The sequence below is a fragment of the Panthera tigris genome, chromosome B3, assembly GCF_018350195.1.
Source record: "Panthera tigris isolate Pti1 chromosome B3, P.tigris_Pti1_mat1.1, whole genome shotgun sequence".
NCBI classification, from domain to species: Eukaryota; Metazoa; Chordata; class Mammalia; order Carnivora; family Felidae; genus Panthera; species Panthera tigris.
The window spans coordinates 59,388,473-59,404,251 of record NC_056665.1 but is presented as its reverse complement, the minus strand read 5'-3'; the positions used below and the strand labels follow the sequence as shown (position 1 = coordinate 59,404,251).

Below are 15,779 nucleotides of genomic sequence, written 5' to 3'. Positions count from 1 at the left end.
GGCGTCTCCCACTAGAAGGCCGAGTCTGTTATTGCGCATGTTCACAGGCTTCTCTAGCTTCCTCAGTCTCGCAGTGTTTGGACGGAACTTCTGGCGGGAAATTGCTTCCCATTGGGATTTGCTGTTAAGCTCCTGTGGCGAGGAAGGTCCGAATTAAGGGGTCCCTCTTAAGTTGGTTTGAAGCTGAGGAAAATGGGATAGTGATTAATAAGAAGTTGAGCAGATAGTGAAGGGCAGTTTGTCCATATTGTTGACAATTCAGAATTGGAGTTTAAGGAGAATAGGAGCCCTGCTAATAGCACCTGATTAGCTCAGTCGATGAAGCCGAGTGAGTTGTGGTGGGATATTTTTTGGTCGCGCGAGGGCAGGTGGTGGTGATTTAGGCCATTGCCATTAAAAAAAAAAAAAATCCCCCAAGGGGCCTGGAGCGACGTCAGAGGTCAGAACAGTGTACTTTCAGGCTTAACAGTTTTTTCAATTTCTCAAGACCGCCCATTAAAACATTCCTGGCTAGACAGTGTATTTAAGTCCATAAGTAATTATAAAGTACTTGATGTGTTTACCGTGCTTAGATCCCTAAGGAGTATGGAGCATTGTCTAAAGGTTTAAATTTTGTTAGGGAATTCTTACAGTGCATACAGAATCGTAGCCAATAGTAATTTACTAGCTGGGTTTGTAAAAAATATTGGGTGATTGTAAGTCAGAATACATTTCACCATAGAAAGGATTTTATAAATGCTGTGGTAGGGAGAGATGGCACAGCATGTACAGTCTTGAAATTCAGAGATATTTTGGTACATATCAAACACTATGAAAAGTTTGAATAATTTTTATTACTAAGGAAACTATGAAAGTATAAACTATGAAAAGTTTATTAGTAGGTTTTGAGTTAAGCAGTGGTGAAAGTTTGGCAGGAACTACATCATGGAAGGCCCTAAAGTTAATGTTAATAGGATTAGTTCTCAAATTATTTCACCTGTGTTATTGGGTCTAGGCTGGGAGAGTAAATAAAATTGGGCAAATCTGGAGCCAGGAACAATGGAGGGCCCAGGTAACCAACCAGGAAAGTAATTTTGGTCCTGATAAGGATCTTAAAAATAGAGTACATAGAGATTTATATTTTGAATTTAACAGCTCCAAAACCGTGCTGTCCAGACAGAGTAAATCTGATGGGGAAACCAATTGTTTTGACTCATGGCAACCCGGGGAGGGGGGGGTTTAATATGGCTGTAACTAAAAATAACAGGGCAATGATTTCACAACCTTTCCCAAGCCTTTGGGCTTTATACGGTCATTATTAGGATCTTAGTTAATTGCTGAGCATATGATCAAGTAAAATTTAAATCAGTTTATCAACTCTTGAAAAAAATCAAAATACTTCCCTTCCTAGGAAGAAGATAGTATGGTAGCCATATGGCATAATTTTCTCGTGTTGGGGTTATAAAGAACCAGGGAGCCCAGGTAAAGGGTGCATGTTGATTTCGATTTTCTCCGCTCTCTATCCATAAGTGCGTCTGAATCTTTTCCAGGCTCCCATTGCCAGGCAAGGTGGTTTTTCCAAGGTGGCGCAGAAGCGCCATTGTTTTTCAAAGCGAGATACTGGCATCAGCAGCATCAAAAATCCCGGGATCAAAGGTAAAAATGTGGATTCGGTCCAATCGCATCCCTAAAGAATTTGAGTTTTGATTGAGGCTGGTGAGCTTGACATGTATAGAGATCACCGTAATGCCCGTATGCCAAGGCCCCTCCGTCGGCCAGCTGGCGTCAGAGCCGGTCTGTGCTGCCCGCCAGGGCCCGCCCCCGCTCCCGTCCCCGCCCAGCTGCTCCTCCTCTACCCCCTCCCCGCACCTCCCGCCGAGATCTTGGCGGGAAGACGCCCGCTGCTAAGCCGCGAAAAGATGGGGTCGCGCTCAGCCAGCGAAGAAAAGGCGGGCTCCAGACAGCGACTCCAGGTGAAGGTGAGAAACGTCTGTTGTTCTCGGCTGTACTCCTGCCTCAGTGTTCGCGAGGGATTGCCGGGCACAGGCCTGGGAGGACACGAGGATTTGGCACCTTCCACCTTCGCACTCCAGAACTATTTTCAAAATTGCTCCTTGGGGAGATTAGTTGAGAGATGTCTCAACTAATGGGTTTTTCGGGGGTGTTGCTTCAAAAGATAATTGAGGATACCTGCCCTGATTTTCTCTATGGAAACTAGACCTTCAGTGTTGAGGAAGGTTTTTACCAATAACCCCCAAAATAGGGGCAGAGTGGGATCAGGGACCCCGCACTTGCTTTTGAAGCAGTTAATGCCGGCTTCTCACTCTGGAAATTCCAGTTACTCGGAAACTGATAGTTGCCATAGTCTCCTCAGTTATAAATGTAGTCATTATATTGTTATATGTTTGCAGCCTCATGGGTAAGAAATGCGCCCAGTATAATAATTATATTCAGGCTATGAATTGGGTATTTAGATTATGGTGGGGAAAAAAGTTTCCTTACAAGCTAACAGTTTGGATTTATATTTTCATCAGGAATTAAGAATTAGATTTATTTTACACAGATCTGTAAGAGGAGGCATAGGATCTGGGGTTTTAATGCTCTGCTTTCTTTTATTGACCCAAATAGGTGAATGAATATAAAGAAAACCAAAACATCACTTGTGTATCTCTGAGACCAGTACAGACTACAGTTTTAGGAAAAACACCTAAGGTGTATCTTGTCCCGTTTTCACTCAGTAATTATAAGTCAGACCAATTTAAGCACCCCAAATCCCTATTGAATAAGAATTCTAACAATGAATTTGTATGTAAGAAATGTAAGAAGACTGAAATAAGGAAAACTTGCAGGAGGATTTTAACTCCAAAGATGGAAGCCACATCCTCCAAGACAGAATCCACCTTGCAAAAATCATCCTTAGATGTTTGTACTGAAAGTAACAAGCGACAACACAAGAGCACTTCAGATACAGTGATTCCCAGTGTTGATATGGAAAGCATTCAGAATCTAGACAGTGATGAAGATACCACACTAGGCCTGGTAAGAATTTAATTACTAGCTTATTCAAGTTTTTCTTATTTTACAGTTTGAAGTTCTGATAAGCTTACACAGTCCAGGGTCTATGTATATTTAATTGAAATTTTATTTTTTAAATGCTTAACAGATAACTTCCTTGGTTAATTTTGCTCTTGGTTTTGATTTGTCCAGGAGAGAATTGACTTAATTTTCATTCTGTTTCCCTTTTTCTTCCTCTCACTTTATTGTAAATATTTTTGGGTTTACTCATGCTTTATGGTGTCTTGCTCATCTTTACATATTTACGCACAATGTGCCAGAAGAACTTGGCCTGTGGGACGTATGGCGTTTGAGTGACCCTTGATATCAGGGCAGGAAAATTATCATTAATTGATGAATATAGCTGAATATTTCCTCTAAATACAGCAAAGGGAAAAATGATGGAGTAGAGAAGATACATGGAAAAAAAAACTTATTAGTTCTATTTAAAATAATAGTTTGAATCAGTTTAAGAAATTAGGCATCTAATTTTGGGGCTTCTATTACCTATCAGGAGTGTTGTACTTCATTTAAAGTGACATATTTTGTGCAAGACAAGATGAAACCATACCACATGTCAAAAAGTTGATGGAATAGAAAGTGATGGTAGAGAAAGATAGGATAATTGTGGTGGTGTTCTTTTGAAAAAGGATTCAACTTATGCTTTGTTGTCTCAGAGATAAGAACTAGGACATTGATGGGAACGCATGGGTTAAGTCATTAGTGCATTGGATTGGGGATTGAAAGCTTAAGTTTTAGACGTGGGTGCTTCTAAGAAACCTTGTGATTGTAAGCAAATTGCCTCTAAGTGAGGGAATTCAATAAGGCCCGAGATTCTCAACCTTTAGCCTATATCAGAATTGCCTGGAGAGTTGTTAAAACTCCATTGCAGGGCTCCATCACTAGAGTTTCTGATTCAGAAGTTTTGGAGTGGGGTAAGGAATTGGCATGTCTAACACGGTTTCCTAGAGATGGTGGTGCTATTGGTTCAGACTGGCATTTTGAGAACCAATAGATTAGATTATTTCTTTGGCCTCTTTGACTATAAGATTCTCAGTATATGAGGCTAAAGTAGATTTTTATTTTTTAATTTATTTTAAAGTTTTTTTTTTAAAATTTTAATTCCAATATAGTTACCATACAATGTTATATTAGTTTCAGGTGTACAATATAGTGATTCAACAATTCTGTATACTACTCAGTGCTCATCATAAGTGTACTCTTAATCCCCTTCACTTATTTCACCCATCCCACTACCCACCTCTCCTCTAGCAACCATCTGTTTGTTCTTTATAGTTAAGAATCTGTTGTTTGGTTTATCTGTCTCTTTTTTTTTTCTGTGCTTATTTGTTTTGTTTTTTAAATTCTGCATGTGAGTGAAATCATATGGTATGTGTCTTTCTCTGATTTCACTTAGCATTATACTCACTAGCTCCATCCATGTTACTGCAAATGGCAAGATTTCATTCTTTTTAAAAAAAAAATTTTTTTAATGTTTATTTATTTTTGAGAGAGAGAGAGAGAGAGAGAGACAGAGTGTGAGAGGCGGAGGGGCAGAGAGAGGAGTCCCAGAATCTGAAGCAGGCTCCAGGCTGTGAGCTGTCAGCACAGAGCCCAACATGGGGCTAGAACTCACAGACTGTGAGATCATGACCTGAGCTGAGGTCGGACACTTAACTGACTGGGCCACCCAGGTGCCCCATGATTTCATTCTTTTTTATGACTGAATAATATTCCATTTCATGTATATACCACATCTTCTTTTCCTTTTTTTTTTTTAATTAAGATTTAAAGATTTTTTAAGTAATCTCACCCATTGTAGAGCTCGAATTTATAACCCTGAGATCAAGAGTGCCATGTTCTGCTGGCTAAGCCAGCCAGGTACCCCCCCCTGCCCCCCGATCTTTATCCATTCATCTATCGAGATTTTAATTTGATTTAAGGATATAGAGTCAGAAATTAGAACATTTCTAAGTAAGTACTGAAGCTAGTCAAGTAGAGTTATAAATGCCCAGCATACATTTTCTTCGGACAAACTGAAAGACCTAACATTTTTATAGGACATTTCATTCTTTTCTCTTCCTTTTCATTAGTTATCTTTTTGGAGTTAAAATGACTAGGTTTTGTGGTACCATGCTTGAGAAACAATATTTTATTTACAAGCTTATTTCTTCTCCAAATGAGGGGAGGCTTTTTTCACAGCACAGACAAGTGTATTAGCCTATAAGTCTAGAATTTTATTCTGTTTTCTGGGAAACTTGGAAAATTTTATCTCTCAGCACTTTTATTAAATGTTTTAACTTGATAGAGAATTTCTTAACAGTTAGCTTTATTTTAAGTTTTGAAAACATTTTGGGCTTACAGAAGAGTTGCAAAAATAATACAGAGAATTCTGATATACGTGTCTTTCACATAGCTTCCTATTGTGTTAATACCATACATAACCATAGAACACTTATCAAACAAAGAAATCAACCTTGGTAGAATAATATTAACTAAAGTACAGACTTGATTAGGATTTCACTGTTTTTTTCCCTAATATCCTTCTGTTCCAGTATCCAGTTTAGGATGGCACAATGCATTTAATAGCCGTGTTTCTGTAGTCTCCTCTAGTCTGTGACAGTTCCTTAGTCTTTCATAACCTTGGCACTTTTTTTTAAATGATTTTTATTTATTTTTGAGAGAGAATGAGTATGAGTGGGGGTGGGGGGGGAGAGGCAGCGAGAGAGGGAGACACAGAATCTGAGGTGGGTTCTAGGTGCTGAGCTGTCATCACAGAGCCTGATGCAGGGCTCAGACTCGTGAACCTTGAGATCATGACCTGAGCTGAAGTCAGATACTTAACCGACTGAGCCACCCAGGCACCCCATAACCTTTGGCACCTTTAAAGAGTACTGAATAGTTATTTTATGTAATGTTCCTCAATTTGAATTTGTCTATTTTCTCAAGATTATATTAAGGCTTTGCATTTTTGGGGAAGGATACCACAGAAGTGAATGTGCCCTCTTCAGTGCATCATATTAGGGTGTCTGTGATGTTGATATATTTTATCAATGATGTTGACCTTGATCATTAGGCTAAGGTGGTATCTGTCAGGATTCTCTAATGGAAACAATATTTTTCCCTTCGTAATTATTAAATATTTGGAGGGAGATGGTTTGAGACTATGCATGTATCTGGTTTCTATCATCAAGCATATATTTTTATTGAAATAAATTTTACATAACATAAAATTAACTATTTAAAAGTATACAGTTCAGTGGTTTTTAGTATATATACAGTACTGTACAATCATTACCACTGTCTAGTTTCAGAATATTTTTTTCACTATGAAAAGAAACCCCTGCCAATTAACAGTGACTACCAACTTCCCCACCTCCCTAACCCAGCCCTGGAAACAGCTAATCTACTTTCTTTGTCTATATATTTGCTTATTCTGGACATTTCATGTAAATGGAATCATATAGTACGTGGCTTCTTGTGTCTGGATTCTTTGAGCATAATGTTTTTAGGGTTCAGTCTTTCCTAAAAATTAATTTTTTTTAACACTTATTATTTTTTTTAAATTTTTTTTTCAACGTTTTTATTTATTTTTGGGACAGAGAGAGACAGAGCATGAACGGGGGAGTGGCAGAGAGAGAGAGGGAGACACAGAATCGGAAACAGGCTCCAGGCTCCGAGCCATCAGCCCAGAGCCTGACGCGGGGCTCGAACTCACGGACCGCGAGATCGTGACCTGGCTGAAGTCGGACGCTTAACCGACTGCGCCACCCAGGCGCCCCTAACACTTATTATTTTTAAGAGACAGAGACAGAGCAGGAGCGGGTCAGGGTCAGAGAGAGAGACAGAATCTAAAGCAGGCTCCAGGCTCTGAGCTGTCAGCACAGAACCTGATGTGGGGCTCGAATTCATGAACCATGAGACAATGACCTGAGCTGAAGTTGGATGCTTAACTGACTGAACCACCCAGGTGCCCCTAAAAATTAATTTTTTAAATATTTGTTTATTTTGAGAGATAGAGAAAAAAGAGAGAGAGGGAGGGAGGGGCAGCGAGACAGGGAGATAGAGGATCCAAAGTGGGCTCTGTGATGAGAGCAGAGAGCTTGACACAGGGCTTGAACTCATGAGCTGTGAGATCATGACCTGAGCTGAAGTCTGATGGTTAACCGACTGAGCCACCCAGGCACCCCTTGTATGAATTCTTAAAGTATTTTCTATATATAAGGTCATATTTTGGCAATAAAGATGGCTTTATTTTTTCCTTTTCAATCTGGATGTCTTTATTATTATTTTTCCCAATTGTCCTGTCCTATTTGTCCTAGAATTTCCAGTACGGTGTTGAATAGAAGTAGCAAGAGCAGACATATTTTCTTAATCCTGAGCTTTAGGGGAAAAGCTTTCAGTCTTTCACCATTAAGTATGATGTTAGCTGTGAGAAACATCTATTTTCAAGAAACTTTTATCTCCAAGTGATTATAGATTCATAGCAATTTGCAGAAATAGTATGGAGAGGTATCATGTACACTTCACCCAGTTTTTCCCAATGTGTACATCTTATATAACTATATCACAATATCAAAACTAGGAAATTCACATTGGTACAAGGTGTGTGTATAGTTCTGTATCATTTTATCACATATTGTTAATACAACTATCACCATAATCAAGATATAGAACTATTCCATCTCCACAAAAATCTCCGTTAGGCTAATTTTTAAAATTATTTATTTATTTTAAGTAGGGTCCAGGCCCAATGTAGGGCTTGAACTCATGACCCTGAGATCAAGAGTTGCTTGTTCTACCAACTGAGCAAGCCAGCTGCCCCAGGCTATTTGTCTTTTTTGTTTCCAGGCTTTTTTTTTTTTTTTAATTTTTTTACATTTATTTATTTTTGAGAGACAGAGCACATGTGGGTGAGGGGCAGAGAGAGGAGGCACAGAATCCGAAGCAGGCTCCAGGCTCTGAGCTGTCAGCACAGAGCCTGATGCGGGGCTCGAATTCACAAACCGTGAGACCATGACCTGAGCTAAAGTCGGGCACTCAACTGACTGAGCCACCCAGGCGCCCCACCAGGCTATTTCTTTATAGTTATACCTATAGCTCTCCCTCTCATCCTCCTTTGCCCCTGACAACTGCTAATTTGTTCTTCATATCTACAGTTTTGTCATTTTGAGAACAGTACATAAATAGGTTCATACATTGTTTGAATTTTTGGCATCAAGCATTTTTTTTTAAGTTTATTTATTTTGAGAGTGAGAGAAAGCATGAGCAGAGGAGGGGCAGAAAGAGGGGAGAGAGAATCACAAGCAGGCTCTGCACTGCTAGTGTGGAGCCCAATGTGGGGTTTGAACTCAGGAACTGAGAGACCATGATCTGAACTGAAGTCAGACGCTTAACTAAGTGAGGCAAGTAGGTGCCACAAGCTTTTAATCCAAGTTATTTCTTTGATTATTTTTTAAAATAATTTTTTAAAGTTTATTTATTATGAGAAAGAGAGAATATGAGTAGGGGAGGGGCAGAGAGAGAAGGAGAGAGAGAGAATCCAAAGTGGGCCCTGCACTGCCAGCTTGGAGCCCAAAGTGGGGCTTGAACTCACGAACTGTGAGGTTGTGACCTGAACTGAAACAAAGAGTTGGTCACTTGATTGACTGAGCCACTCAGGCACCCCTGATTTTTTTTTTAAGTTTATTTTGAAAGAGAGAGGGAGTGCACATGAGTGGGGGAGGGGCAGAGTGAGAGGAGAGAGTGAGAATCCCAAGCAGGCCCAGTACTGCCAACATGGAGCCCGATGTGGGGCTCTAACTCATGAACCATGAAATCATGACCTGAGCCAAAGTTGGACACTTAACTGACTGAGCCACCTAGACACCCCACTTCTTTTATTTTTTAAACATGGCATCCCTTGTTTTATGGATGCAATAACTTTTTTTTTTTAATGTTTATTTTGAGAGAGAGCGAGTGAGCAGGGAGGGGCAGAGAGAGAGAGAAAATCTCAAGCAGACTCTGGCACTGTCATTGCAGAGCCCAGTCTGGGGCCCGAGCCCACGAACCGTGAGATCATGACTTGAGCTTAAACCAAGAGTTGGATGCTTAACCAATTGAGGCACCCCGGTGCCCCAGGATGCAGTAACATCTTACGTGTCTGAAGATAGTGGAGTTTTTTTTTTTTTTTAACTTCTTTTTCCTATGTTTACTTCGAGTGCCCCCTTTCCTGATGTTTTTTGATTGGTCTTCCTCTTACATGTTATAAGTTTTTGAGAGGTGGGTAATGGGTAAGAATAGTTTGAATTACACATATCACTTAAGAAAACTGATCATTTGTCTTAGTAAATTTTCTTCTGTGGTAAGTAGAATCATTTAAATGCGCTCCTTTGATTTCAGTGTGTAGCATTTTGAAATAGAATCTTAGAAAGCCTTTGATGATGATGATGGTGATGTTTTTCTCTGAAAGCAGTTGTAAAGGCAATGACAACATAACCTTTTACCTTCGCTGTCATTGTTATTTTGTGTGTATGAGGAAAATTTTTTATTTTGGTCCAAGTAATACATGTACATCCACATTTAAGTCTTATAATTCCACACATGTATATATACATGTATATATATATACACACACACACAAAGATAATTCCATATGTACACACACAGATACTCAGAAACAAACCAAAACACCCAGCAGTTTTCTGCCACATACTTCTCTGTGATTGTTGCTGCCCAATAGCCAAATTGCACTTTCAGCCGTTTTAGTTTTTATTCCCTCCATGTTATCCATTGACTTAACATGGAAGATGAAGACTTGTTTCATTCACACTATGCCTTATGCACATGTGCCTACCCACTCCTTTCCCTTCTCATCTCCTTATTAGGTACAGCCCAAGCTCTATCAGAGTTGTAGGAAGGAATTCTAATGGCTTCATATGTATATATATTTTTTTCATGAAACATTTCCTGGGGCCCTTCGTCTTTCTACTTCATTCTGGACAGCTTAACCCTTTTTTAGCCTTTCTTTTTACCATTTTCCTTTGAATTTCTTTTATCTCTTCTCTACTGGAACTTCTGCATCCTGGATTCTGTCTTGGGTCTTTCTTTTTTTAGAGTATTCTTCCATTTTGGTGAAATGCTGCTTATAGTAGCTTCCTGAGAAAAGGTGTATGAGAGGTAGTTTACATGTCTGAAAAATCTTCATGCTGTACATTTGATTGATGCATTAACTGGATTTAGAATTGTAAGTTGAAAATAATTTTTCCTTAAAATTTTAAACACACTTTTCTATTGTCTTCCAGTTCCCCTCGATATTGGGAAGTTAGTGTCATTCTGATTCTTGTGTGATTTTTTTTCAAACTTTTTAAAATCTCACTTATCTCAAGTGTTAAGAAATTTTGTGATAATGTGTATAGACTTTGATCTTTTTTCATTTGTTGTACTGCATACTCATTGGGCCCTTTTAATCTGGAAACACATGTCTTTAGTTTTGAGAAACTTTCTTATATCTCTAATAATTTTCTCTTCCATTTTTTCTGCTCGTCTTTTTTACCTCTATAACTATTAGTTGGATATCAGACCTGCAAGCTTGATTTTTTTATTGTCTTTTCTTCCCATGTGTTTATCTCATTTGTTATTGTTCTTTTTTTCTAAATTTTCTTAACCCTTTCAGTGAATTTAAAATGTTCTCTTACTGAGTGTTTTCTTGTTTTGTTTAATAAAAAGTTAACTTTGAGTAATAGTACAATTAATGCCCAGTAAGAAATAATTTGCTATTAAGTTACACTACTTGACTTCTGATGTATCACTTGTTATCTAATCGAGAAGCCATACAGATATCTTGTGATTATCCCAAATTCAAACTCTTACACTCAGTGTCCAATGCAGCAAAGATTATGTGCCATTTGGTACGATAGCATGAAATGAATAGAACAGGTACAATTTGAAGGAAAGTATACATTTGAGAATTCAACACCTTGTTTTGTGAGGTGCTTTTGCTATGGATCATGCAAAGTAACAGAATTTTTTTGGTGTAATTTCATAGGATGAATTTTCAGGATTGTCACCGTATGAAAGGAAGAGACTGAAGAACATATCAGAAAATGCAAACTTTTTTGCTTCTCTTCAGTTGTCTGCGGTTTGTGTGGAATTTCCTTTTTTTTTTTTTTATTTAAAAAATTTTTAATGTTTTATTTTATTTTTGAAAGAGAGAGACAGAGTGTGAGGAGGGGAGGGGCAGAGAAAGAGGGAGACACAGAATCTCAAGCAGGCTCCAGGCTCCAAGCTGTCAGCACAGAGCCCGATGCAAGGCTCAAACTCACGAACTGGGAGATCATGACCTGAGATGCTTAACCAACTGAGCCACCCAGGCCCTCTTGGAATTTCTAATTAAAAGCAAGATGCCATTCTTGCCAGTAGGTCAATAAAATACTGGTAGTATCAGGTTTCATAGTGTCAGATAAGGGAGGGTAAAATTAGGAGCAAGTTTTGCACTTAATAGGAAGTGGTTACCATATTTTATTCATTTTAAGACTTTTTAAAAAAATTTTAATGTTTTTGAAATTGGCATCTGGAAACTATTACTGGCAGCTCTCTCCCCTGCCCCACTGTTGTTGGTACATAAAATAATGGTGTCTTATGAGTGGTTGTCTTGGATTCAGAGGAACAGGGTATGTTCTGAGTGATTGCTTTACCTAAAGGATAAGGGAGATGTAGGAGGGATAAATTGAGGGATGTGTGGTATGGGAGTGAAAGGACAAGCTTTTTATTTTTATTTTTTTAAATCTTTAGCTTTAAGAATAGGTGGAAATATGCTTTGTATAGTGAGTTTTTTTTTTAAGTTTTATTTATTTATTTATTTATTTATTTATTTATTTATTTATTTATTTTGAGAAAGAGGCGCAAGTAGGTGAGGGGCAGAGAGAGAGGTGAGAGAGGGAATCCCACAGAGCCCAACACGGGGCTTGATCCCATGAATGGTGCCATCATGACCTGAGCTGAAATCAAGAGCCAGGCGCTTGACCAACTGAGCCTCCCAGGTGCCCCAGTATACTGTGAGCTTTAAGGATAAATGGTCAAGATAATATGCTAATGTTTTATAATCATGACTAAAGGTATAATTTACATTATGTCTTCACACTGGGGGTAAAACTTTGGTGTATGAGAGAATAGCTCTTTATTATTATTATTTTTTAGTAAAAAAATTTTTTTTTAACATTTATTTATTGAGACACAGAGACAGAGTGTGAGCGGGGAGGGGCAGAGAGAGAGGGAGACACAGAATCTGAAGCAGGCTATAGGCTCTGAGCTATCAGTGCAGAGCCCAATGTGGAGCTCAAACCCACAAACCATGAGATCATGATCTGAACCAGGAGATCATGATCTGAGCCGAAGTGGATGCTTAACCCACTGAGCCACCCAGGTGCCCCGAGGGTAGCTCTTTAGAAGGGTCTTTAGGAGGGCCTATGACATTTTCCTCCAAAAGATAGCAAGCTGTTAGCTTTATTAAATTATTATTTGAATTCTCTCACTACACATTCCCAAACATTTGGTATGTGTTTGTAACTTGAGGGAAGGGAGGGTGACTTAAAATAAGGGACTAAATTGTTTAGTCATTAAAAGTTGAAAATTAATCAGAAACTTAGACACAGTATCTCTGATTTTGACTTTAGTAAACAGAAATTATGTTTTAATTTATAGAAGCATAACATCACTTTTCTGGAAAATATCAAAATAGGATTGCCTATAGTAGAAGTTAAACCTTTTAATTTACAGTAGTATATTTGGTGAAATGTTTAATGTTTAATCATGTAAACTCATTAGCAACTTGGTCTCAGGTATCAGAATGTCAGTACTTTAGACAGTATTATTTACTTGCCTTTATTATTAATAGTATCTTTGTCTCCTGTCTTACCAAGAGCAGGTATCCTATCTTGAGGAACTTTATTTCCTGTATAGATCTTACTTTAGTGTCAATAAAGCAGCATACTTAATAATTTATAAGGTAGTATCTTTATATGTGTGTTTTGTGTATTTTGCAGTCAGCTGCAAGGCTCCGTGAAATGATAAAAAAGAGACAGCCTCCTGAATCCAAAAGGTAAAAGATTTGGTTTATAATGCCTACACCCTGATGTATTGTTGAGTTATTTATAATTTGAAAAAACAGTTACCATAGTAAAATAATTAATAGATCAGAAACTATAATCTTAAAACTGTTGTTCCACATCTTCACAAGCATTTGGTAGTGTCAGTGTTCTGGATTTTGGCTATTCTAATAGGTGTGTATTGGTATCTCGTTGTTTTAATTTGTTTTTCCCTGATGACATGTTGTAGAGCATCTTTTCATATGCTTCTTGCTATCTATATATTACTTTGGTGAGCTGTATTTTATGATCTTTGGCACCCCCTCCTTTTTTTTTTTTTTTTTTAACATTTATTCATTTTTGAGAGTGAGAGAGACAGAGCATGAGTGGGGGAGGAGCAGAGAGCGAGGGAGACACAGAATCCGAAGCAGGCTCCATGCTCTGAGCTGTCAGCACAGGGCCCCCCTGTGGGGCTTGAACTCACAGACTGTGAGATCATGACCTGAGCCGAAGTCAGACGCCCAACTGACTGAGCCACCCAGGCGCCCTCTTTGGCCCATTTTTAATAGAGTTGTTTGTTTTTATTGATGAATTTGAGAGTTCTTTGCATATTTTGGATAACAGTCCTTTATCAGAAGTGTCTTTTGCAGATATTTTCTCTGGCTTGTCTTCTCATTCTCTTGATGATGTCTTTTGCAGAGTGGAAGTTTTTAATTTTAATGAAGTTTACTTTATAATTTTTTCTTCCATGGATTGTGTCTTTGGTGTTATATCTAAAAAACCATTCCCATTCCCAGGGTCACCTAGGTTTTCTCCTGTTGTCTTCTACAAGTTTTATAGTTCTGTGTTTTACATTAGATTTGTAATCCATTTTGAGTTAATTGTGTGAAGGGTGTAAAGGTTGTGTCTAGATTCATTGTTTTGCATTTGGTTGTCCATTCGTTCTAGCACCATTTGTTGAAAAGACTATTTTTGCTCCATTATCTTGCCTTTGCTCCTTTGTGTAAGATCAGTTGACTCCCTATTCTGTTCCATTGATTCGTATATTCTTCGTCAGTACCATAGTGCCTTTAAAAATTTTTTTTAATGTTTATTTTTATTTTTGAGACAGAGAGAGACAGAGCATGAGTGGGGGAGGGCCATAGAGAGAGGGAAACACAGAATCAGAAGCAGGCTCCAAGCTCTGAGCTGTCAGAACAGAGCCCAACGCGGGGCATGAACCCACAAACCGTGAGATCATGACCCTGAGCTGAAGTTGGATGCTTAACTGACTGACCTACCCAGGCGCCCCGGCATTCTGGGATTAAAAAAATTTTTTTTAATTTATTTTGGAGGGGGGGTGAGGGTAGGGGCAGAGAGAGGAGAGAGAAAGAATCCAAGCAGGCTTCGTGCTGTCAGCACAGAGCCTGACTAGGGCTCTGACCCTCGAACCGTGAGATCACAACCTGAACCGAAATCAAGAGTCAGACACTTACTGACTGAGCCACTCAGGCACCCCAACTTGCTGGGATCTTGATTGAGATTGCATTGAATTTATAGATTAAGTTGGAAAGAACTGGCATTTTGACAATATTGAGTCTTTCATGGGATATCTCTCCATTTATTTAGTTCTTTGAGAGGTGTCTGGCTGGCTCAGTTGATAGAGCATATGACTGTTGATCTCAGGGTTGTGAGTTTGAGCCCTATATTGGGTGTGGAGCCTACTTAACATACAAAAATAATTTAGTTCTTTGATTTTGTTCATGAGAGTTTTGTAGCGTACTTCATATAGATCTTGGAAATATTTTTGTTTGATTGATTTATTTTATTAGATTTAAACCTAAGTATTTCATTGTATGGGTACTTATGTAAATGATATTCTATTTTTAACTTCAAATTTCATTTGTTTATTGCTGGTATATAGGAAAGAAATTAACTTTCATATATTAACCTTGTATCCTACCACCTTGCTATAATCACTTATGAAGTTCCAGGAGTTTTTTTGTTCATTTTTTAGAATTTTCCACATAGACTATCATGTAGCAAATAGTAATTTTTTTTTTATTTACTTAATAGATTATTAGTTTATTATAAAAGGATATAACTTAGGACAGCTAAAGGAAATGCTGCATAGGGCAAGGCATGGGGAAATGGCAGGAAGCTTCCATGTCCTCTCAGAGTGTGGTACTCTCCCAGCACATCCATGTGTTCACCAACCTGGAAACTCCTTTTTTCTATAGAATTTTACCTTCAAAGTTTATTTATTCTGAGAGAGAGAGAGGGCGTGTGCGTGCATTCATGAGCAGGGGAGGGGCAGAGAGAGAGAGAGAGGAAGAGAGAATCCCAAGCAGGCTCCACACTATTAGCACACAGCCTGACACAGGGCTCAAACCCATGAATGGTGAGATGGTGACCTGAGCCGAAATGGCTTAATTGACTGAGCCATCCAGGTGCCCCCAACTTTGAAACTCTCGAACAAATATGGTTTTATTTTTCTCTTCCAAATCTGCATTCCATTTATTTCCTTTTCTTGTCTTACTGCATTAGCTAGAACTTCCAGCATAGTGTTGAAAAGGAAGGATAAAATAGTGTTGAAAAGGAATGGTAAAAGAGGACATCTGTGCCAGTACCTGACCTTGGTGGGAAAGCTTGTCATTTCTCACTATTTAAGTATGACATTAGCTGTAGGTTTTTTGTAGATAT

At 38.5% G+C, this 15,779-nt stretch overlaps 1 protein-coding gene across 4 annotated transcripts in view; it reads left to right on the top strand.

The window, feature by feature from the left end:
* The first annotated feature begins 22 nt into the window (after positions 1-22).
* Positions 23-15,779, top strand: part of WDR76 (WD repeat domain 76) — a 61,215-nt gene continuing 45,458 nt past the window's right edge. For 2 of the 4 annotated variants that reach the window (XM_042988988.1, XM_042988987.1), the window contains exons 1-4: positions 1,847-1,958; positions 2,608-3,018; positions 11,060-11,152; positions 13,056-13,111. In XM_042988988.1, the coding sequence (XP_042844922.1) occupies positions 1,899-1,958; positions 2,608-3,018; positions 11,060-11,152; positions 13,056-13,111 (620 nt within the window). In that variant the 5' untranslated portion in view covers positions 1,847-1,898. Of the gene's footprint in view, positions 147-1,529; positions 1,636-1,846; positions 1,959-2,607; positions 3,019-11,059; positions 11,153-13,055; positions 13,112-15,779 lie in introns of those variants that run through there. The other 2 variants (XM_042988990.1, XM_042988991.1) reach the window with 2 other exon arrangements.